The following is a 23,772-nucleotide window of genomic DNA, read 5'->3' on the forward strand; positions in this document are numbered from 1 at the left end:
TTGTTCCTTCAATAAAACTCTTGAAACCCTTTTTTGTTTTTTGTTGATGAACTTGGCTTTCCTTTGGATTTTCTCTGGATTTTCATAATGGCTGACCCTTCTCCTGTATATCGCAAATGTGCGAAAGATTGTAACAAACGTCTTCCGAAAGCTTCTATCGACCCTCATACTGTTTGTGCTAATTGCCGGGGTAAATCCTGCCAATTAGGAGATCAGTGTGAGGAGTGTGTGGTTTTATCGGAGTTCGAGTGGTTAGAGTATGAAAAATATACTCGGAAACTCGAAAGAGATAGGGTGAGGAGAAGCTCGTCTAGATCTTTAGAAATTTCCTCCACCCATGCCCCTGAACCTAATCCTTCCCCTGTAGTGGTAGTTTCTGAACCCCCTATTGGCACTCATGAACCTTCAATGCGCAATATGTTTTTAGCTATTCAAGCGTTGGGTGAGAAGGTTGAAACCTTAGCCTTGGACAGGAACCAGCTTATGTCCGATGTTAAGCTGTTAAAGAGTCAAAGTGGTAAAGTGGAAAGTCAAAGTGGTAAAGTGGAAAGTGCGCAAAATGTGTTTAGTGTTGCGACCGAGGGTTCGTCTGTTCGTGCTTGTTGCTCCCCTAGTCCGAGACCTCTTTCAGGCTGCCCTGCACCAGGGAGAAGGAAAGTCGTAGGACTTAAGGGAGCGAGAGGTGTAAACCGACGTACAGATGTTCCCTCTAAGGTATCAGACATTTCTCATCAAGAACGTCCTTACCATAAGACTGGGGAGACTAAGTTCTCCTCGTCTTTCGACGATTTGCCGCATAAGAAACCTTGGCGTAATGTTTCTAGACCCTCAAAGCGCAAATCAGTCCCTTCAGGACAGGTCCAGCGTCCTAGCTGTAGCCATTGGGGCAGCTCTGACCGTTTTCAGTCATCGGATGGCTTTTCGCCTGTTAAGCGAAAGCGTGACACGGAGTCCGAGGGTCTCGTTCGGTGCGATGATTTGCATGCACAGACGTTGCCGACGTCACGGCCCATTCCGACTCCCGTTGACCCGAAGTGGAGTGTCCTACAGGACATGCAGTTGAAACTTTCATCTTCAATGGAGGTTTATGAGCATGAACAGGTTCGTAAAGATCCTTTGCTTGCTGTTCGCCAGTCCGACAAGCGTGACTCTGGTCTTCAACCGCCTAAGCGAGTTTTGTCTCGTCATTATGATGTTAGCGCTAACGTTATCGGTGCTGTTAAACGCGACTCTGATCGTGTTCCTCGTCATTCACGTCATTTACGTGACGTGGAACCCCTTTTGCCGCAGACTCAAGGTGACGTTCAGCAACTGTCGCCGCAGTCTCGAAGTGACGTTCGTCGGCCGACTCCGTTGCCCCGACGTGACGTTTGAACGTCAGTCACCGCAGTCGGGTGTTGTTTTTCAAACTCAAACCCTGCAGTCAGTGCAGTCCCGACGTGATGTCGAACGTCAGTCAACACAGTCTGTTGTTGTTTGTCAGTCTCAAGACTTTCAGTCTTTGCAGCCTTGGCGTGACGTCGTTACCTCAGCTGTTGCTGCGGCTCCGTCGCATGTTGACATAGCCTGTCAAGCGTTGCCTCCTCGGCATGTCTCTCCGTATCGCGAGACTTTGCCGTTATCGGATGTTCCTTCGGATGAGGAAGTCGTTGATCCCCTTCCTGCTGATGTTCCTTTGGGGACTCTTTCGGATGGAGAGGAGCCTAGGGTTGCTCAGCCCTCCCTTGATTTTAAGAAGATCATGCTTATCTTTAAGGACCTGTTTCCTGATCATTTTGTTTCTGCTGCTCCTCGTTCGCCTCCATCTGAGTTCACGCTGGGCCTAGCTTCTTCGACTCCGTCGTTCACGAAGTTAGTGCTCTCTCGCTCTTCTAAGAGAGCTTTGCGTTTGTTGGGCGACTGGTTAATGACCAGGAGGAATTTGGGGAAGCCCGCTTTTGCTTTTCCCCCTTTCAAATTGGCTTCTCGTGCGAGCGTCTGGTATGACACGGGAGAAGTTCTCGGCTTGGGGGTGCCTGCCTCTGCCCAGGGAGACTTCTCAAGCCTCGTAGACTCTCCTCGTCGTCTGGCCATGAGACGCTCGAAAGTTTGCTGGTCCTCTTCAGATCTAGATCATCTCCTCAAAGGAATTTATCGTGCCTTTGAGGTTTTCAATTTTTTGGATTGGTCTCTGGGAGCCTTGAGTAGGAAGGTCTCGTCAGCAGACCGTGATGTCTCTGTTCAGATTATGTCGTGCATGGACAAGGCTATTAGAGATGGCTCTAATGAACTTGCTGCTACTTTCACAGCAGGGGTTCTTAAGAAGAGAGAGACTCTTTGTTCTTTTCTGTCTGCAGGTGTCACTCCTTGTCAAAGGTCAGAACTTCTCTTTGCGCCATTGTCTTCTGCCTTGTTCCCGCAGCAGCTTATTAGAGATATTGCAGCGTCTCTTGTACAGAAGGACACTCATGATTTGATGGCCACGTCTATTCGTAAGGCTGTACCTTCATCCTCTTATGTCAACAGACCTAAATTTGAAACTCCAGCGACAAGGTTTATCCCGCCTTTTCGTGGCAGAGCTCCCAGTAAGGGAGGCTCTCGTACCGATAGTAAGCGGGGCAAGAAGAGAGGATCTAAATCCTCCCGTGGCAGAGTCTGACTGCCCACGTCCTCAGACAGCAGTAGGTGCCAGATTGACCAACTTCTGGCAGGCCTGGGAGAAGAGGGGTGCAGACCGGGAGTCTGTTTTGTTGCTGAAGGAGGGTTACAAAATCCCTTTTGTACGAAGACCTCCTCTAGTAAAAGATCCGATAGACCTCTCTCCCAGGTATCGAGAGGAGACGAAGAGACAGGCATTACATCTTCAGGTGTCTCTGTTGTTAGAGAAGGGGGCGGTGGTGAAAGTCTCGGACCTTCAATCCCCAGGTTTTTACAACCGTCTCTTCCTGGTTCCAAAGATCACAGGAGGTTGGAGGCCAGTGCTGGATGTCAGTGCTCTCAACGTATTTGTTGTAAAAACAAAGTTTACGATGGAGACCACCAAATCCGTTTTGGCAGCAGTCAGAGAGGGCGACTGGATGGTCTCTCTTGACTTGCAGGATGCGTACTTCCACATTCCGATACATCCAGACTCTCAACCTTATCTGAGGTTTGTGTACAGGAATGTGGTGTATCAGTTCCGAGCACTGTGCTTCGGCCTCAGCCCTGATCCTCTTGTTTTTACGAGGCTCATGAGAAATGTAGCAAAGTTCCTACATTTGTCGGGGATCAGAGCCTCCCTGTACTTGGACGACTGGTTACTCAGAGCGTCGTCCCGTCATCGCTGTCTGCAGGACCTACAGTGGACTTTGGATCTTGCGAAGGAGTTGGGCCTCTTGGTGAACATGGAGAAGTCACAGCTGACTCCCTCCCAAACGATTCTGTATTTGGGGATGGAGATACAGAGTCTAGTTTTTCGGGCTTTTCCGTCTGCCAACAGGATCGAGCAGGCTTTGCTCAAGGTCCGTCTCATGCTAGAGAAAAACCGTTGCTCTGTGAGAAGCTGGATGAGCCTCCTAGGGACGCTTTCATCTCTGGAACAGTTTATCTCTCTAGGGAGACTTCACCTACGCCCTCTCCAGTTCCACCTAGACTTCCATTGGGACAAGGAGAAAACTTTAGAGGCGGTCTCGATTCCGATCTTCGATCCAGTCAAGACTTGCCTAGCTTGGTGGGACAGCAATATAAGACTTCGGGAAGGTCTGTCTCTGGCAGCCAAGAACCCAAACCATGTGTTATTTTCAGACGCTTCGGATTTGGGTTGGGGGGCGACTCTGGACAGTCTGGAATGCTCGGGTCTTTGGGCCGCAGACCAGAGGAGCCTTCACATCAACTGCAAGGAGCTGTTAGCAGTCCATTTAGCACTGAGGAGTTTCGAGAGTCTGCTTCGAAACAAGGTGGTAGAAGTGAATGCAGACAATACCACGGCCTTGGCTTACATCTCGAAGCAAGGAGGCACTCACTCCCACGCTCTTTTCGTCATCGCAAGGGACCTCCTCATTTGGTCAAAAGATCGAAACATCTCGCTTTTGACGAGGTTCGTCCAAGGGAAGTTGAACGTCTTGGCGGACTGTCTCAGTCGAAGAGGTCAGGTGATCCCTACGGAGTGGACGCTCCACAAGGATGTGTGCAAGAGTCTTTGGATGACTTGGGGTCAACCCACCATCGATCTCTTTGCAACCTCGCTGACAAAAAGGCTCCCGACTTATTGCTCTCCAGTCCCAGATCCAGAGGCGGCCCACATAGATGCCTTTCTGTTGGACTGGTCTCACCTGGACGTTTACGCCTTTCCACCTTTCAAGATCCTCAACAAGGTGTTGCAGAAGTTCGCCTCTCACGAAGGGACCAGGTTGACGTTGGTTGCTCCCCTCTGGCCCGCGAGAGAGTGGTTCACAGAGGTACTTCTATGGCTGGTAGACATTCCAAGGAGTCTGCCTTTGCGGATGGATCTCTTACGACAGTCTCACGTAAAGAGACTTCATCAAAGCCTCCCCGCGCTTCGTCTGACTGCCTTCAGACTATCGAAAGACTCTCAAGAGCTCAAGGATTTTCGAAGGAGGCAGCTAGAGCGATCGCGAGGGCTAGAAGATCCTCTACCATCAAGATCTACCAGTCGAAGTGGGAGGTATTTAGAGATTGGTGCAAGTCCTCCTCTATTTCCTCCTCCAGTACCTCTGTAGCGCAGATTGCGGATTTTCTGCTATATCTGAGAAACGGTCGCTCCCTCTCTGCATCCACCATTAAAGGCTATAGAAGCATGTTAGCTTCTGTTTTCAGGCATAGAGGCTTGGATCTTTCGAATAACAAAGATCTCCAAGACCTCCTTAAGTCTTTCGAGACCTCTAAGGAGCGTCGTATTTCAACTCCTGCTTGGAACTTGGATGTGGTCCTACAGTTCCTAATGTCAGACAGGTTTGAGCCTTTAAATTCAGCCTCCCTGAAGGATCTTACCCTCAAGACACTTTTTTTGGTGAGCTTGGCTTCGGCTAAAAGGGTCAGTGAGATCCATGCTTTTAGTAAGAACATCGGCTTCTCAACAAATAAAGCAATATGTTCTCTTCAACTTGGTTTTTTGGCCAAGATTGAACTTCCGTCTCGTCCTTGGCCTAAATCTTTTGAAATACCTAGTCTTTCTGAGATCGTAGGTAATGAAGTTGAAAGAGTGCTGTGCCCCGTTAGAGCTCTTAAGTTTTACTTATCTAGAACTAAACCGATACGAGGTTGTTCAGAGGCTTTATGGTGCTCCGTTAAAAAGCCCTCTTTGCCCATGTCTAAGAATGTGCTATCTTACTTTATTAGACTTTTAATCCGGGAGGCACATTCTCATTTAAGTGAGAAGGATCGTAGTTTGCTTAAGGTCAAGGCTCACGAAGTTAGAGCGATAGCGACTTCGGTGGCATTTAAGCAAAATAGATCCCTTCAAAGTATTATGGACGCGACCTTTTGGAGGAGCAAGTCGGTGTTCGCTTCATTTTACTTGAAAGACGTCCAGACTCTTTATGAGGACTGCTACACACTGGGTCCATTTGTTGCAGCGAGTGCAGTAGTGGGTGAGGGTTCTACCACTACATTCCCTTAATCCCAATATCCTTTTAATCTACTCTTGAAATTTTTAATCTTGTTTTGGGTTGTACGGAAGACTAAGAAGTCTTTCGCAATCTTTTTGATTTGGCGGGTGGTCAAAATGTTGTTTCTTGAGAGCGCCCAGATTAAGGGTATTGATGAGGTCTTGTTATAGGGGTGTTCGCCCTGGATATATCAGCTCCTGGGAGTCTTTCAGCATCCTGAGAGGATGGCTGGGCTTCGTGAGGAAAGCGGACTAATAAGGCAGAGTAATCATCAGAGTCAGCTTCCTTACCAGGTACCTATATTTAAGTTTGTTTTTATGAAATATTTGTCAAAAACTCTTGAGCATATACGCCTTTATTGTTATAATACTGGTCTCTACCTACCACCATGGGTGTGAATCAGCTATTTATATATTCACCGGCTAAGTTTAATATTTAAAAATGATATTTTCATTATAAAATAAATTTTTGAATATACTTACCCGGTGAATATATAATATTAAAGGCCCTCCCTTCCTCCCCGATAGAGACCCTACGGACTGAGAAGAACTGGTTTGGTTGAGAAGTATATGCGGTATCTGGCCGATAGTCGGCGCTGGTGGGCACACCCGCAACCTTCATGGCGATCGCTCGCGAGTTTTTTGGAATCTGTCGGGCCGTCGGAGACGTCAGCTATTTATATATTCACCGGGTAAGTATATTAAAAAATTTATATTACTGTATAATGAAAATATCATGTTTATGGTAACGTATACATGTAAGTCTGAAACATGTCCCCCTTTTTGGGACAAGTGGTCAAAACGTTACGTGCTGATCGGACCAGATGGTAGGTTTCATATCAGAGAGCCTTTTTTTTTTTATTTTTTTTTTTTTTTAAGTTTAAAGAAATATACAGGTAGCTTCCCACCCCCCATTAACGAGTGGGGTGATAGTGGATCTTATGCCGACCCATTAATCATACTTGCTATTTGCTTTCCATCTGACAACCCCTTTGGTGGAAAGGGATCTCAAGTTTGTTTAGACCCATATGTACGTGTGTAGCCCGGGTCCTATCAGTCTTTCATGTACATGAAACTCAAATGGGGTTTGGCAGGGGTCTTCACTTTACTTCTCAATACAGTAGATCAAGCGTTGATCACTTCCATGGAATGAAACGAACCTTCTAGGTCAAGTTCCAGGGGACTTCCATCCCACCAAGCAATAAGTCTCCCCAATTAAAGGATGAGGGTTTGTATGACACATAAGAATGAATGACAAATTATAATGAACAGTAATTTGTATTTGTTCCGACACATACAAACCTTTCGCTATTTATAGGATATTACTTTCGGCAACGCTGAAAACTAGCGAAGACAATTTTAGTGAGGGATAACTACCCCCATCCGCTAGTTAGCAGAAGGGGAGTGGGGTAGACCGGCTACCCCGCTCACTCACACCTGTCGGCTGAGTAACCACTTTTGCTTTTGGCTCTCCCGTTAAATCATAAACTGCCTTGGCGTTATTTTCTTTTCGTTTTTCTTTTGTGTACGGTGTGTGTGTTTATTGTCCCGCTATGCGGACATGTCCTGGTCGTGGGGACCGCCACTGCGGTACCTTCATGTCGTCCGTAGAGACGGACCCCCACCCTCTGTGCCCGTCTTGCAGGGGACATCAGTGTTCGCGGGACAACACCTGTTCCGAGTGTCGGGAGTGGCCTGCCTCCCAGTGGGAGAGGTTTGCGCGTAAGAAGAGGAAGAAGTCTAAGTGCAAATCTTTGCCTTGGGGATCTTCCTCGAAATCGAAGAAATCACGGGCTTCTGCTTCCTCTACGCCCAAATCTCTGCCCGAAGCTACTTCTCGACCAGGCCCTTACGAGGTATGGCCGAGTAGCAGCGCCGGGTTTGTGACTCCAGGTCAACCCTGTCGGATAGGCGAAGGTTCCGGCTCCCCCAGTGAGTCGGCTCCTTCCCTCCCCCCAGGGAGTGCCTGTTCCTTTCCAGAACTTGTGTCTTTTTGGCCATCGCTGGGCGTCGATGGCCCCCCTTCGAAGAAAGTTCTCTTCGAACTCCTCCGAAGGGAAGCAGAGACAAGGCGGTCATCTCCTTCCTCTGCGGAGGTTGATCCTCCTAGTGTGGGCGCAGGCGCTGCTGCCCGTTGGTCAGGCGTAGAGTCTGTTTCCGACGCTGAGGAGTTAGCTAACCCACCAGGGGCAGTGGCAGGGCTCTCTCCAAGGCAAGCTTCCCCTTCAGGGAAACATATCTCTCATTCACAAGAGAAGATTGCCTCTGATCATCAGCAATCTCCTTACGCTTATGGTTCTCCTCCAGGGGCGGAACGAACCTTGTTTTAAGTGACGTTCTCCTTCAGGGAACTCTCCTCCCCTGCGGAGGATTTATCTGTAAATCTCGATCAGTCTCCCCCTCGGGCGGAATCTGCTGAACGTTCCTCTCCGGAGGTTCGTAGGGTGCAGGGGTTTGTAACTCCTCTCCACCCCTGACGTTCTCCTCCTCGTGCTGTGAGGAGACGTCTTTTTGAACCTGTTGGTTCTCCTCACATTGAGCCTTCGGGGTCTCGTGACGATCACCCTTTGGGCTTGCGTGATCGTTAGCCTTCAGGCTCTCGTCATGTTGATCCTGCGGGTTCTCATGACAGTACGAGTCCTTTGAGACTCTGTCACGCTGATCCTTTGGGCTTTCGCTGCTCGAAACCTTCGGGTTTCAGTTACGCTGAACCTTTGGGCTCTCGTAACAGTGGTAACATTGAGCCTTCGGGCTCTCGTGCCATCAGTCACGCTGACCCTTCGGGGTCTCATAACTTTAGTTACTCTGAACCCTTGGGCTCTTGTAACTTTAGTCACGCTGACACTTCGGTGTTTCGTGACTGGGAAACTTCGGTTTGTCGTTGCTCTGACCCTTCGGGGTCTCGCAACACAGGCTACGCTAGGTCTTTGGTCTCTCATGCCTTTAGTCACGCTGACCCTTCGGGGGCTCATAACAGAGGAACTTCGGTTTCTCGTTGCACTGATCCTTCGGGGTCTCGCAAAACAGTTCACGCTGAGCCTTCGGGTTCTCGTGACCCTAGTCATTATGAGTCTTACTCATATGACAGAGAGTTTGTGGGCTCTCGTTGTGTTGATCGTTCGCGCTATCGTGAACCTTCGGGTGACCGTAGCAATGAGATCTCTCGTCACACTGGGAGCTCTCATGCGCACGACCAAATTTGTCTTGAGCCAAATTGGTTAATTTGGCCCAAGACCAATTTGGCGTGCGCGACCAACCTTATGCGTGCAATCAGCGCCATGTTGAAGGGCGCGCACGACCATCTAGCGTGCGGCTTATCTTGGCGTGCACAATCAATATTGTGCTGAATCCTCCGGCAGTGAGTGGGTTCCTAGCTGTGCGAGCTATGACAGAGCTCACGATCGTGGTTCACGATCCTCTGTTGCTCCTTACCCAGGAACATCTCAACCAGGAGTAGGTTCTCGCGATTTAACAACCACGCGGAACCAAACCCTCCTCGATTCGGTGGTTTGCTCATCTTAGAACGAAATACTGTTTCCCTTTTTGGCGGCAGGGGTTAACCTTCCTGCAAAGAGAGAAACTCATCAGTCTCTCCAGTCTCATAGGCTCCCATCACCACAGAGACAACAGTCGCCCATGCTACTACGCCCAGATCCTATCCCTAAGGGTAGGCGTGTGCTAATCTTGCCTGCCAGGAAGCCTCCCTCAGGCAAGAGGGTTAAGAAACCTGCCCAGGTTCCTAAACCCAGAGATCTGTGTCTTCCTAAGGACCCCCCTTAGTTCCTCGGGAGCCTGTAACCCCCATGGCTTCGCGCCTTATTCAATGTAATGCATCAAGCCATGACAGGAGTCATTCCCCGCTCCCAGTCCTTAGGAGACACTCCTAGGATCCCTTTGTCGCCTCCTCTTGTCCCACGGGTCTCTCCTCCCTCCGATCCTAGGAGGAGTTCGGAGGATTCCGCGCATGCGGGCCCAACTGGCAAGGGTAAACGGTTATCCCCTCGTAAAAGACCACGGGAAGAGAATACAGTGAACCCTCGCTACTTCGCGGTTCGACCATCGCGGATTCACCACTTCGCGGATTTTTTCCATAACCCATATATATACAGTAATATATATATATATATATGTATGCATGTATTTATGTATATATGTATGTATGTATATATGTAGGTATGTATATATGTAGGTATGTATATATATATATATATATATATATATATATATATATATATATATATATATATATATATATATATATATATATATATATATATATATATATACACACACACACACACACGCACACACACACACACACACACACACATATATATATCTAAAGTAGGAAGATGTGATGTAGTTCTAAGGGAAAAGTATGGGAAATATGTCTGGGTAATAAGCAAAGCTCTACCTCCAGTTTGTTTCTTCATTATGATCAGAGATAAACGTAAACAAAACATTGGTTGCCATTTTTTATCGTGCTTTTTAGTGTGTTTAGGAAACGCAAGATATAAAATCGCCTTGAATATTTGTGCCTGTTTTAGTTTAGGGTACTGTAGTACATGCATTAAATGTTCTGTACATTAAAGGGTAGTTTGTTAACAGTACTACGTACAAGGGAAGGTTTTAAAAGTCTGAATATACATGTTGAATAAATAGGTAAATATGGTGTCACTACTACGCGGATTTTCACCTATCGCGGCCGGGTCTGGAACCTATCTACCGCGATAAATGAGAGTTCACTGTATGCAAGAATCCCAGGGTAGCCCCCGGCAGTTGAAGACGCCACAGGCCAGACCCAAGGGAAAGAGGAAAAGGATTCGTCCTTCGCCCCCCAAGGAGGATAGGGTGACTTGCTACAGGGACTCCTTCCGTCCCTCGCCGCTCGAGATAGTGTCTAAGGAGGCACAACCTGCAACTGGGCGGAATGCGCTCCCTCTGGCAGCGGACTTCCATCCTGCCTGTAAACCAATGGAGGCCTCTGGGCCCTCGTGGACAGAGGACCACCCGCCTCGTAGCAGGGAGCTGAAGGATTTATTCACCATCCCTAAATCGTCGGCCAGGCTTCCTTCTTCACTGCCTCCTAGGCAGCCGGAAGCGAGCACCTCTTCGGCTGCATCCCTATCCCTGGTCTATCCCGTTGATGATTATGACCCATTCCGGGCTCCTATAGATGAGAGTTTGGATGTGGAAGGGCAGAGCGATCCTAAGGACGACGCTCTGCCAGCAGCCGCTAGCCCTAAGCTCATGGAGGATGAGAGGAAGGGGGCGGAACATGCCTTCTGGCAGGTCCTAGCCTGCATCCGATCCATCAATGGGCTGCCAGATCCATCGGCAGCTCCTCTAGATAGAAAGGAAACGGTCCTTGACCAGTTCTACGGCACTCAGAAACCCCAGAGGACCAGTGCAGCTTTGCCCTGGTCAAAGGGGTTAAAGTGTGATGGACAGAAGGCAGTATCCCAGGCAACTGGGTCCACCTCCACGCTCCGCTCCAACTCATCCTCCAAGCTCCTACCTCCTCCGTATGTGTTTCAGAGAAGGTACTATGAGATTATCGGGGAATCTCTCCCAACGCTGCCTCTCGATCACTCCATAGAGGCGCTCTCGAAGGCCACACCCTTCAAGAAACTCACGGCACTTCCAGTCTCCTTTTCAGCCTCTGAGTCCTTAACCAGGAGAAGGTGGCGAAGTACGCCATGCAGGCTACTTCGTGGCTTGACTTCTGGTTAAGATCTTTAGGACAACTGATTCGGTCTAAGAATCTGTCTCGGGAGTCATCCAGGAAGTCTTTGGAGAACTTCCTATTGTCTGGCACTCGGGCCATCGAGTTTCTCTCCCACCAGGTAGTGAACCTTTGGGCTAACACTATCCTGAAGAGGAGGGATGCCGTCATAGGCAAGTTCCATAGACACCTCCCTCTTGCCAAAGTAGCGAGACTGAGGAATGCACCTTACGAGGGCAATTCCTTGTTCCTCCCCGAGGATGTCGAACGGGTGGCAGAGAGGTGGAGGAAGTCCAGCTAGGACTCCCTCATCCAAAAGGTCTTAACAGCCAGACTTTATCCCTCTCAGCCACAGCGGAAACCACAGCAAAAACTGTAACCGAAAAGGGCTAGAGACCCAAATCAGCAGGGTCAAAAGGGTGCGAAGCAAGCCTATTGCAACAAGAAGTCCTTTCGTGGAGGAAAGGGAGAGAAGGAATCCGGCCAAGGCCGGTCCCACTAGGACAGGCAATGCTCCCATTTGCCCACCTGTGGAGGGATGCCTGCAAAGCAGCTGGGAGAGGTGGCTTCACCACGGGCTGAACCATGGACGGTCGAGGTGATTCGTTCAGGGTATCGCATCCTGTTCATGATCTCTCTCCCTCCACTGACTCGAGTGCCAATTCCATCAAACTCCTGTGCGAAGGGATCTGCACGGGAGTTTGCCCTCAGGGCAGAAGTCCAGACCATGTTGGAGAAGGGTGCTCTCCTGGAGGTCCTCAACGGGTCCCCAGGCTTTTACAGCTGACTCTTTCTTGTGAGAAAGGCGTCTGGAGACCGAAGACCAGTCATCGACCTCTCAGCTCTGAACAATTTTGCCGAGCAGACACCGTTCAGGATGGAGACGGCCGACACTGTCAGACAAGCTATAAGACCACAGGACTTCATGTGCACTCTAGATCTAAAGGACACATACTTTCAGATCCCAATTCAACCATCTTCCAGGAAGTATCTAAGATTCATGTTCAATCGGAAGCATTACCAGTTCAGGATACTGTGTTTCGGTCTTTCCACAGCACCCCAGGTCTTCACAAGAGTATTCACCCTAGTATCATCTTGGGCCCACAGAGTCGGCATCCGTTTCCTAAGATACTTGGACAACTGGCTGATTCTGGCAGACTCGGAAGCGGCTCTTCTCCACCGGTGAGACGAGCTTCTAAGGTTTTGCCTGGATCTGGGGATCGTGGTAAACCTCGAGAAGTCTCATCTGCTTCCCTCTCAAGAACTGGTATACCTAGGCATGCGATTAGACACCCTAAGGCACAAAGCGTTCCCATCAGATGAAAGAATTCAGAGACTGAGGGAGATAGCTCAGGTCTTCCACAGTCGGGAAGAAGTCCCGGCGCAGTATTGGCTTCGCCATCTCAGCCACCTCTCTTCCCTGACCCGACTGGTCCCCAACGGTCGCCTCAGGATGAGATCCCTCCAGTGGCGACTAAAATCCCAGGGGAACCAGTACACCGATTTCCTGGATCACCTAGTCCACAAAGGGCTAGAGGAACAGTCGGACCTCGGGTGGTGGCTAGCGGAGCCGAACCTCTGTTAAGGGGTCGATCTTCTCGTCTCCCCCCCGGAATTGATGCTTTTTTCGGATGCATTAAAAGAAGGGTGGTAGCCTCACGTGCTGCACCATTATATCTCTGGCCAATGGTCTGAGTCAGAAAAGTACCAGTGCATGAATCTCTTAAAGATGAGGGCAGCCTTTCTGGCCCTCAAAGAGTTCCACCAGGTCCTGGCGGGGCACTCCGTGGTGTTGATGAGCGACAACACCACGGTAGTGGCTTATCTGAACAAACGGCGGTAACTTTTCACAGCAGCTATGCCATCTTGCAGTAGAGATACTCAGATGGGCAGAAAACAACTCGGTGACTATCAGCTCACTTCATTCCAGGCAAGCGGAATGTGCTTACGGACAAGCTGAGCAGAGCGACTCAGATAGTTGGCACCGAGTGGTCTTTGAATCCTCTGATAGCCAACAAAGTCCTGACTTTGTAGGGTTCCCCGACTGTGGATCTGTTCGCAACGGACCTGAATTTCAGGCTTCCGTTTTACTGCTCCCTAGTCCCGGATCCCCAAGCTCTTTGGCAAGATGCTTTCCAACAACGGTGGATAAACCTGGACGCTTACGCGTTTCCCCCGTTCTGTCTGATGAGAAAAGTCCTCAACCTGGTTCGAGCAAGCAACAACTTGCAAATGACCCTGATAGCTCCGCTATGGTATCACGCAGAGAGCTCCCCCCACAACACGACCTCCTCAATCAACCACATGCAAACATCTTCCACAAAGCCGTAGCTTCGCTTCGGCTTCACACTTTAAGACTCTCCAGCACCTTACAGAGAGGCTTTTCCCAACCGGTTGCGAAAAGAATGGTTGGACACCTCAGGAGATCTACAGATGCCGTCTAAGAGACGAAGTGGTCAATTTTCTGTCGTTGGTGTCGTGGAAAGGGTATCTCTCCCCTCGATGCCTCTGTTCCAACTACAGTAAAGCGTAGTTTCTTGTATACTTTCGGGAAGAAATGCTTCTCTCGGTTTCGGCAGTGAAAGGCTACCGCTGAGCCTTGAGTCTCGCCTTTTAGACTGAAAGGAGTCAATATTTCCTCCTTGTTGGAACTTTCTTTGCTCATACGCAATTACGAGCTTACTTGTCCCCAGGCAGAGCTAAGACCTCCCCTTGGAACGTGGTTTGGGTCCTCAGGTCTCTGAAGGGCTTCTCCTATGAACCATTACGCCAGGCCTCCGATCGCCACCTCACCTCACGTGGAAGACGGTGTTCCTGCTCGCTCTGGCTTCGGCCAAGAGAGTTAGCGAACTTCATGGTCTATCTGCTGATTGTCTCCCACTCTAGGAGATGGGGGGAAGTAATCCTCAACTACATTCCTGAGACTCAAAATCCGGGTGTGCCGGACTCCAGGTTCGGCCCATTTCAGATAGAGAGTCTTCGTTCTGTAACCGAAGATCCAGACCAGCATTTACTATGCCCAGTAAGGAGTCTGAGGTGTTACTTAAAAAGAACAACAAAAGCTCGCCCCGTGTACAAGCGCTTTTTGTTAGCACATGGAAGGTCAAGAGGAGGGTCACGAGGAATATTATCTCCTCTTGGATAAGGAAAGTGATTGAATACACTCACAATCCAGACCCCCCTCTGTCCAATCGACCCAGAGCTCATGACGTCAGGGGCATTGCAACGTCTCTGGCGTTTAAGAAGAATTTTTCTGTGGCACAGGTAATGCAAGCAGGCGTGTGGAAGCGTTAAACGACCTTCACCGCCCACTACTGTACCTGAAAGACGTAATTCACAGGTGCATGGAAACCTTTTCCATTGGTCCTGTGATGGCCGCACAACAAGTGATCTAATGCCTCAGGCTCCTTAATGGATAAGTAGGAGAGGGTTGAGGGCTGAGGTTACCCGGGTTAGTCTGGGGTGAATGAAAAGAATGTCTGGCTCTCTTCTTTCTTTCACCTTCTCCCCCCCTGGGGAAACAGCTCCGCAAGACCGCAGCATAGCTGACCTCACCCCTCTGCAGGTAAGATTCATTTCCCTTGCGCATCCTGAGTATTAATATATACTTTGTTACGTCACCAATACCTCTTGAGGGAGGGTATTGGATATGTCATAGAACTCATGCATATCTTCGAGTTCCTACATAAAGACAAGGCACGAGTCTCTCTCACACAAGCTTTTGCAGGCCGCTATCAGTGTGTTACCTTGTAACTACTTTGATTTTAGCGAGGGTAGGGTTCCTACTAATTAGATCAAAGATCAATTAGAGAGAACCCTGGGTCATAACCAAGGCCAGTGGGTAGAACTTCCTCCCTCCTAAGAGTAAGTCACCTTATAAGTAGCAAAAGGTTTGTATCTGTGTCGGAACAAATAAAAAATTTGGAAATAATTTGTATTTTTCCTAACATACAAACCTGGAGCTATTTATACAAATTGGCCTGCCACCCTGTCCCCCTAAAAGTCCTGCCAGAAAGTAAAAGTGGTTACTCAGCAGCTGACAGGTGTGAGTGAGCGGTGTAGCCGTTCTACCCCACCCCCTTTCCGCTAACTAGCGGATGGGGGTAGTTATCCCTCACTAAAATTATCTTGGATAGTTTTCAGCGTTGCCGAAAGTATTACCCTATAAATAGCTCCAGGTTTGTATGTTAGGAAAAATACATATTGTTCCATAACTGAATACAAACCACGCTATTTACATGGGGTAATTACTTTGGCGTAGCCGATGACGAGCCATAAAGTTTTAACGACGGTTTCCTACCCCACCGCTAGTTGGGGGGGGGGGTAGATAGCTACCCCTCTCCCTTACACACACCGGAGAATACTCCACCTTACTTTTGGCTCGCATAGTGATCGGAGGTTTCCACTCCTATGCTCTCTTGATGGCCATTATTGTTTTGTCTTTTAACTTTCCTTTTCTTATACTGGATATATTTAAACATTACTGATGTTTATATATATTTTTGTGTATAGAAAAGGTAAGTTTCCTTTGCTTTCGGTGTTGTGCGGTGTGTATTGTGTACGTCTGCTAGAGTTCGCCGGCTTAGGCCACCACGATCTTTCCGTGATCACGGCCTTGCACTTCTAGGCCACCATGGTTGCCTTTCGTGGAGTCGGGCCCTTCTCTTGAGGTCGTTCACCTCTTACTCCGTACTACGCCTACGATAGCTCTCAGTCCGAGTCGCTATTTAGTTTATTTGTCTCAATTATTTTTATGAACATAATTATGTTTTAACTTTTCATCTCAGGGCTCACGTCCCTTCGGGGGTCGGTGATCCTTGGAACATTCAACGTCAGTTGCATAATTATGATGTTATAATTCTGTTTGTTAACTTCGTTCCCCCCCTCACCTAGGCATGCCGGGTGGGAGAGGGGGGGTGCATACCTTCTTTCGTTCTTATGTTTTTTCCCTTGGGGTTTCTCTTCGGAGTTTCCCCCGGGGGAATTTCTGTTAAATAATTATTTTGTTTTATTTTCCAGTTTGCGATGCTGTTTCTTCGTGCCTATTGTGTGCCTTCGAAGCAGAGCTGTCCTGTTATCCGGGGGGGGGGGGGGGGGGGGGGGTTGCCGCGCGCAACCTTCAATGCCCTTCCGCTCTCGATCATCAACCCGGCAACGATCGTTAGCCGTCGATCTTCGGATCCAGCGCTAGGTGCGCAAGTGCTGACGATCTTCTCAGTGTGCGTAAGCGCCGAGGATCGGTCTGTGCCGCGCACGGCAACGAGGACATCCGCGCGCGGTTCTCCGCATGCGATCGTCGACGGCCGTTCGTCCCCGATCTTCGGATTCGGCGCTGGGTGCGCGAGCGCCGACGATCTTCACAGTACGCGTGAACACCGAAGATCGTTCCGTTCGCGGGATGGTTTCCCGCGCGCGACCATTGAGGCTCACTCAATCATCCGCTCGCGATCGTCGTAGATCGTTCGCGCGCGGGCACCGAGGTTCCCGCTTGTGATCGCTGACTATCTTCTCTCGCGCGCGAGCGCCGACGATCTTCGCTTACGTGTGAGCGTCGAAGTTCGTCCAGGCTCGCGCGAATCGCCGACGATCGTCTTACATAGTTGGAGATCTTTCACACGCGGGCACTATGGGTCCCCGCTCTCTGTCTCCTACGGTTTTTCTCTCGCGCTAGCGCCGACGATCTTCGCACTCGTGGTACCGTAGATCGTCAGCGTTATTCCTCCGCGCGTGGGATGGTTTCCCACATGCAATCGCCGTTAGCGCTAACACCGGCGATCTTTTTTCGCCGAGATCGTTCGCGTGTGGGATGGTTTCCCTCGCCCACGATCTTTCATGCGAAAGCGCGGGGATCGTTCACGCCGTCGCCTATAGGAAGGGTCTCCAGGAGTTCTGCTACGCATTCACGCGCTTCCCAGATCTGTGCTTTTCGCGCGATCGTCAGCGTGTTCTCTGACACGACCGCGCCCTGTTTACATCAGGGCTTAGGGCGGTCAGGCCACCTCCGTGTTTCCCTCCCCCGCAGCGCAGAGCAGCGCCCTCTCCGGAGGGGGGGGGTAGGTTTCCGGACAGGTCAAAGGTCGCTTCTCCCTTCACTGCAGATTCTCTACTGGCGATCGCTCATGTGTCATCTTCCCCAGAGGATCGAACTATCCTCTTCTCTCCAGAGGGACTCCCTGTCAGCGCGAGGATTGGTCGGCATCCCTGGTGGGATGTCGTCGTCAGAGCACTCAAGCAGGCATTCAGCCTGAGCCCTCTGACTAGGGTCACTAATCAGTAGCAGCTTCCTCTCCCCCTGAATGGGGTGAGAGGAATCCCTGGCATAGTATCTTCCCCAAGGTCTATCCTGTCCCTTCGCGAGTCCTTACGCATGCGATGGGCCCTCCTCAGACTCCACCTCCCCTCCCCTGCAGATGAGCTTTGCCCATCCCCAAGAGGGTCGGATGGCCCGGTCCTCTCCCCCTTCACTCCATAGGGATAGTCCCCGCCTCTTCCTGAGGGTCCTATCGTGCGGAGGGGGCGAAGCCTTACATCCTTCATCGCTGGGGTCCTGTTTCCCTCCTAGGAGGGATCCTGAGGCCCTGTCTTCCGCAAGGACCCGACAGGATCCGGTTGGATCCTTGGGGCATGTCTCCGAGTCTCCCCAGGGAGAGCCCCCGGGGATGGGAGACCTTGCTGCCAGTCCATCAGGTGGAGGAGCTCCAGGGGTCGGAACTTGCGTTCTGGCAGTTTCTGGCCCTCAGGAGAAACCTCAAGGGGATCCCAGGTTTAGAGATTCCTCTACGGTAGGGAAGGATTCGGTCCTGGACCGAGTTCTACTCGCCTAAGGCCTCCTTTACGCCAGTGCAGCTTGCCCTGGCCTCAGGGAATGGAGAGCTCCAGAGACTAGGCCGAGGGCCAGCTCTCCGAGCTCGTCTCCTTCCCTTCTCGACTCCGTACAGGGTTGTCAAACAGTCTCTGTTTCAGCATAGCGACAGCAGACGCGGTCTGCTTTGCGGTGAGACCACAAGTCTTCATGGGTACACTGGTCCGGTAGGACTCGTACCCCCGGTCCTGGTTCACCCATCTTCAAGGAAGTACTTTGGAGTCCGCCTGGAAGGCGGATATACCAGTTCAAGGGCTGTACTTCGGCCTCTCCACGGCACCTCAACAGTTCTCCGATACTTCCTGGGTGGCTGGCCGATCCGGCAGACTCGAAGGCTTCCCTTCTTCATTATCGGGACAAGCTCCTCGGACTTTACCAAGTTCTAAAGATCATGGTGGTCCTCGAGGAGTCCTCCCCGCAGCCCTCTCAGAGTCTGGTATACCGAGCCTGGTCTTAGGCTCCTGTCTCCCGTAGCCTTCCCTTCAGACGTCAGGGTACCAACGCAGAGGTAGGTCGTGAGACCTTTCCTCACACGGGAAGACCCTCCAACCCAAGGTTGTTACGTCTCTCCTCCCGGGCCCGTCTGGTTTCCACGGTCGCCCCAAATTGAGTTCTCTCCAGTGGCGACTCGGGGCGCAGGGGAGTCGGGGGCACGTCTCCCCAGACGCCGAAACCCCTAGGGTCAACTGGTACAGACGAACCCATAGGGGTGGGAAGCTGTCGGGGGCCTACAAGAGGGAGTGGCCCTTCTCGTCCTTCCCCCTAACTTGATGCTGTTTTCGGACGCGTCAAAGGAAAGGGGGGGGGCCCCACGTTCTGATCCACAGGTCCTCGGGCCGGGGGTCAGAACCAGGAAGAACCTTCTCTACTGTAGTCCTACTAGAGGCAGAAACCGTGTTTCTGGCTCTCCAGTAGCTCCACCTAGCCTGGCGGACTCCTCTGTGGTTATGAGGATCAACAACACCACAGTGAGGGTTTTCTGGCCCAGACAAGGAGGTACTTTTTGGTACAACCATCCCATCCTGCGGTAGAGATATCGGGATGGTCCGGGTCCCCCTCGGTCTCCTTGGCAGCTCGCTTGATTTCAGGCAAAGGAATGGGCTCGCCGACAGTCTGAGCAGTTGTGTCATGGACACCACATTCCGAGTGGTCTTTGGATCCTCAAGTAGCCTACAAGTCCTGCCTCGGTGGGGCTCCCTCGGTGGACCGGTTCGTTACAGCACTGAGCTGCAAGCTCCCGCTGTACTGCTCCCCGGTCACGGATTCAAAGGCCCTCTGGTAGGAGGCCTTCCAGCAACGGTGGGACACCATCGATGTGTTGCCCTCGTAGCTTGCTCCTCTTTCCGCGGGAGTCTATCCAGCTTCTCCTCAAAGAGAGAGGACTTTTGCAATGAGTGGCGAAAAAGGAGGCCTGGATACCTGCGCAAGTCATCCGCAGTAGTCTCCCAGGCGATAGGGCGAGGTTCTGTGGCCGGTGTTGGGGAGGGGGCATCCCTCCACACGATGCTGCTTCCAGCAATGGCGGAGCCCCTAGTGGGATTGCGGGATAAATGTGCCTTTTCAGTTTCGACTGTGAAAGGCTATCCCTTAGCCGTGAGTCTTGCTTCCTGGCTCTAGGGACAAACATTTCTCCCCCCCGCTGGAGCTCTTCTTCGCATGCGAGGCCCTGTCCTCTCCTACCCTCAGTCGAAGGTGAGTCCTCCTCCTTGGAACGTGGTTCGAGTCCTCTAGTCTCAAAAGAGACCCCCCTGACGAACCACTACGTAGTCCCCAGACCACCACCTTTCTGGGTAGACAGTGTTCCTGCTAGCCTATCTTCAGCCAAGCGAGTCACATGGTCTCTCTTTCGACTTCGCCCATTCAGGGGGTTAGGGGGAGACAACTTCAGGCTCGTCCCTGAGGTGTTGCCGAGACTCAGAATCCGGGAGTGCCGGAGCCGCTTCGACTCCTTCCAGGGCTCGAGTCTCCGTCCTGTAGCAGATGACTCAGACCATCTCCTACCTTGCCGGTGGGGAGTCCGAGCTGGTGTCTTCAGAGAACAGCTGCAGTTCGTCTCCAGGTCCAAATCTCGTTTGTGGATCCTGGGTAACGAGGAGAAGGGTCTCCAGGAGTACCATCTTGGCCTGGATTCGCAGGGTGCTACACCCTGCTTTGAATCCTGACCCTTCTCCATCGCATCGCCCTAGAGCCCATGATGTCAGGGGCTTAGATACGTCCCTGCCCTTCATGGAGCATCTTTCAGTGACGCAGGTCCTGCAAGCGGGGATGTTGAAGCCTCAGACCTTCTTCTCAGCCCCTTACCTGCAAGACATGACCCACAGGAGGCTCGATACGTTTCTATCGGCCCTGTGGTGGCTTCACAACAGCTGGTCTAAACCTCAGGCTCCTTGATGGACAAGTAGCAGAAGGTTGAGGGCATTGTTACCTGGTGTTAGTCTGCATGATTGAAAAGATCTGTCTGGCCCTTATTCTTTTCTTCATCCTTTCCTCCCACGGAGAAAGCAGCATCCTGGGTTCTCTGCACAGCTGACCTCAAACCACTGCAGGTAAATCATGCTTCCTTGTGTTCCTAGTATTATGTGTAATACTGTCATGTCCCCATATCCTGACGAGGTGGTATTGGGAAAGTCCTAGCCTGGATTCCCTTCTGAGGGACTCCAGGGCAACTGCCTGGGACAAGTCACTTTTCACCTTCGCACACACCTTATGTAGGCCGCGGCAGTTTCACAACCGCCAGCGAGGAGCAGGGATTCCCTATTGTCCGAGTACTTGATCACTCGAATATGGAATCCCCGGGCAAGCCAAAGCCAGTATGGCCAGGACTTACCACCCTTCCTAAGGGTTAAGTCACCCCATGTCAATAGCGTGGTTTATATTCAGTTACGGAACAAATGACAAATTCGTAGATAATTTGTATTTTTCCTAACGATACAAACCTAGCTATTTACAGTTATGTGCCCGCCAGCCCTGTCCCCCAAGATAAGTCCCACCTCTAAGTAAAGTGGAGTATTCTCCGGTGTGTGTGAGGGAGAGGGGTAGCTAGCTACCCCCCCCCCCCCCCCCCCCCCCCCCCCCGCCCCGCTAACTAGCAGTGGGGTAGGAAATCCTCGTTAAAACTTTGTGGCTCGTCATCGGCTGCGCCGAAGTAATTACCCCATGTAAATAGCTAAGTTTGTATCGTTAGGAAAAAAACAAATTATCTACGAATTTGTCATATTACAGTATCCAAATTTGTTATTTTTCTTACCCGTACAAACCCGAGTCCTTTAATCCAACTTCCCTACTCAAACACTCCTCGTAGTCCTTGGCCAAAAGGTCAAAAGTGAAGGTTTCCTGGCTTGAAAAGGGGCGGGGAGGCTACTTGCCCCACACCGTTATAAACTGGAAAACCACTTGTTATCCAACTTAAACGCCCAATTCTAGCTCGCACCGAAACTCGCTCTAATCAAAAGTTTGCATGACTAGGAAAAAATACAAATTACTTCAAAATTTATCATATTGAAATAGAATTGCTTTTTCATTTCCAGGACAATCCTCTTGTTTTATTGCTTTACACTGAGTTGTCTGCCATCTTCTTCAGATATGTATAGTATACAAATACTTTTGCTAATGGAAATGTAATCTGATTTTGGGGTAGAAAAATTTTAGGTATTTTGAAGTTAGTTCACCAGACCACATTGTCATCAAGTTGTACCAAATTTATTGGTTAGAAATATAGTGGTAGTCAAGTTGGACAGTTAGTTGGAGAAAACCAAATGAAATATATATAAAAGTAAAAGACTGAAGGCAGTGCAGCTGTGGTTAAAGGGATGCTGCATAAAAACCTATTGGAATGGATATGTGAAAAGATGCAGCTTAATCATTAGTTTTGGGTGATTTTGTCCCTGCATTTCTGTATGTCTGGAGGTACAAAGTATATATATTTGTGGTCTGTCTACTTTCAAAATATCAAAATACTTTAGTAAAGCAATATTTTGTATTATATGAAAATAACTTTAAATAAAACCAAGTTAATAGAATTTTTATAAGCGCAGCTCTTCTTTACAAGTTCATCAGCATCAATAAATATTTCCTTCTTTAGTTTCAGCACTTGACATTGATTTGGGCCAATAGTCTTACTGTATTACCTTTTTTGAAAAAGTACTGTACTGTAGTTGCTTAAATTAAATTGATGCTTTTAAGGTATGCAAAGCATGGTTATCTGCAGCATATAAGTCTGTAAAATGATCATTAAATTTTAATCATAATTTTAACAAAGTATTACAGTATGTATAAAATAAAAACTTTTTCTGCTTTGAATATTACTAATTTCATGTTTTTTCTTTTCCAGATTCCAAGATGTGATACAACAAACGAAAAAAAAAACATTTTCTTTTGTTTATTTCATCTTTAGTTATACTGCACCAGATTTTTTTTATTTCATATTAAATGAATCATTTCAAGATGAAAAAGGTTTCTGTTCCTATAAGCAAAGATATTCCTCCTCCACTTTTGTTGGCTAAAAGCCTGTGTTCACCATCAAAGTTTTCTCGTGTCATTCCAAACATAAATACAGGTCGTGCACTTAGTTCAGGAACTAGTCCAAATAAGCCTGCCAATTTGTGCCTTCTACAGACTTCAGATGGTAAAAAGATTCTTCTCACAAGTGTTGTAGGTACACTAAAATCAAATCATGGGGTAGCTCCTTTTACACATTTGCCTAATGCTGGCCCACTTGAAGCAACTACATCAAAAGCCAAAGTAACAAATGTTCAAAATCATGAGATACAAGTTTGTGACAAAGTAGCTATTGCTATGCCACCTGATAGTGGGAAACATCCTGACTCATTTCAACCTTCAGCACAGAGGCATATAGTTCCACCACAACAGAATGCTTCTGTGAGTCCTGAAGACAGAGGTAAGCTTTCTCATAGTGTTGGTAGTAAGCTTGCAGATCTAGTAACACCTGCACCATTGCTCCTTAGTCCAGTTGTTTCCACATCTACTGGGAGCGTATACATTAATAATGGTTATTCAAGATTCAAAGTTATTGGGAAACCTATTCCAGTTACATTAAACAAAAATTCTATCACATCAAGCAAATTAAAAGCTCTAACCAAGCTAGCCCCCCAGGAACAACTTAGAGTCGAAGTCCCTGTGAAAAAACTGTGTTCTATACAACAGCTAGGTCCTTTGAATAAAACTTTGCCTTTGGATAAACAGAAAAAAGATTCAACTGAGAGTGTAGTAGAGCCATTAAAAGCTCCTGATGGAAGTATAGTTAACCCAGGAGGATTATCAAAACCTCCAGCATATTTGAATATTCAGATTAAAGAGGAACCCAATGAAGAAACAGAGACAAATGTGAAAGCAGAGATAGAGGGATCAATGCCTTTAATAGAGGGTAAAGTTAAAGAAGAAGCTTCAGAGGATCAGGGTAAGTGTGAAGTAATTTAATATTAGATGTATGGCTGTGGCTTTGGTAAATTCACTTCATATACAAGAACAGTAAAAGTAATAAACATACGTATAGCACTGGTTATATATTTGAAGTGTAAAGTAGTAAGATGTTCATGTATTTTGTTGTTAAAATTTTTTTAAGTAATAACATTTTTCAATATT

The 23,772-nt window shown here is 49.1% G+C and overlaps 1 protein-coding gene across 1 annotated transcript in view; it reads left to right on the top strand.

The window, feature by feature from the left end:
* Positions 1-23,772, top strand: part of LOC137653524 (uncharacterized) — a 68,957-nt gene that overhangs the window by 18,689 nt on the left and 26,496 nt on the right. Inside the window, exon 2 of the mRNA XM_068386988.1 lies at positions 22,502-23,587. Within this exon, the coding sequence (XP_068243089.1) occupies positions 22,600-23,587 (988 nt within the window). The 5' untranslated portion in view covers positions 22,502-22,599. The remainder of the gene's footprint in view (positions 1-22,501; positions 23,588-23,772) is intronic.

This window comes from Palaemon carinicauda, chromosome 14, assembly GCF_036898095.1.
Source record: "Palaemon carinicauda isolate YSFRI2023 chromosome 14, ASM3689809v2, whole genome shotgun sequence".
In the NCBI taxonomy this organism is placed as follows: domain Eukaryota; kingdom Metazoa; phylum Arthropoda; class Malacostraca; order Decapoda; family Palaemonidae; genus Palaemon; species Palaemon carinicauda.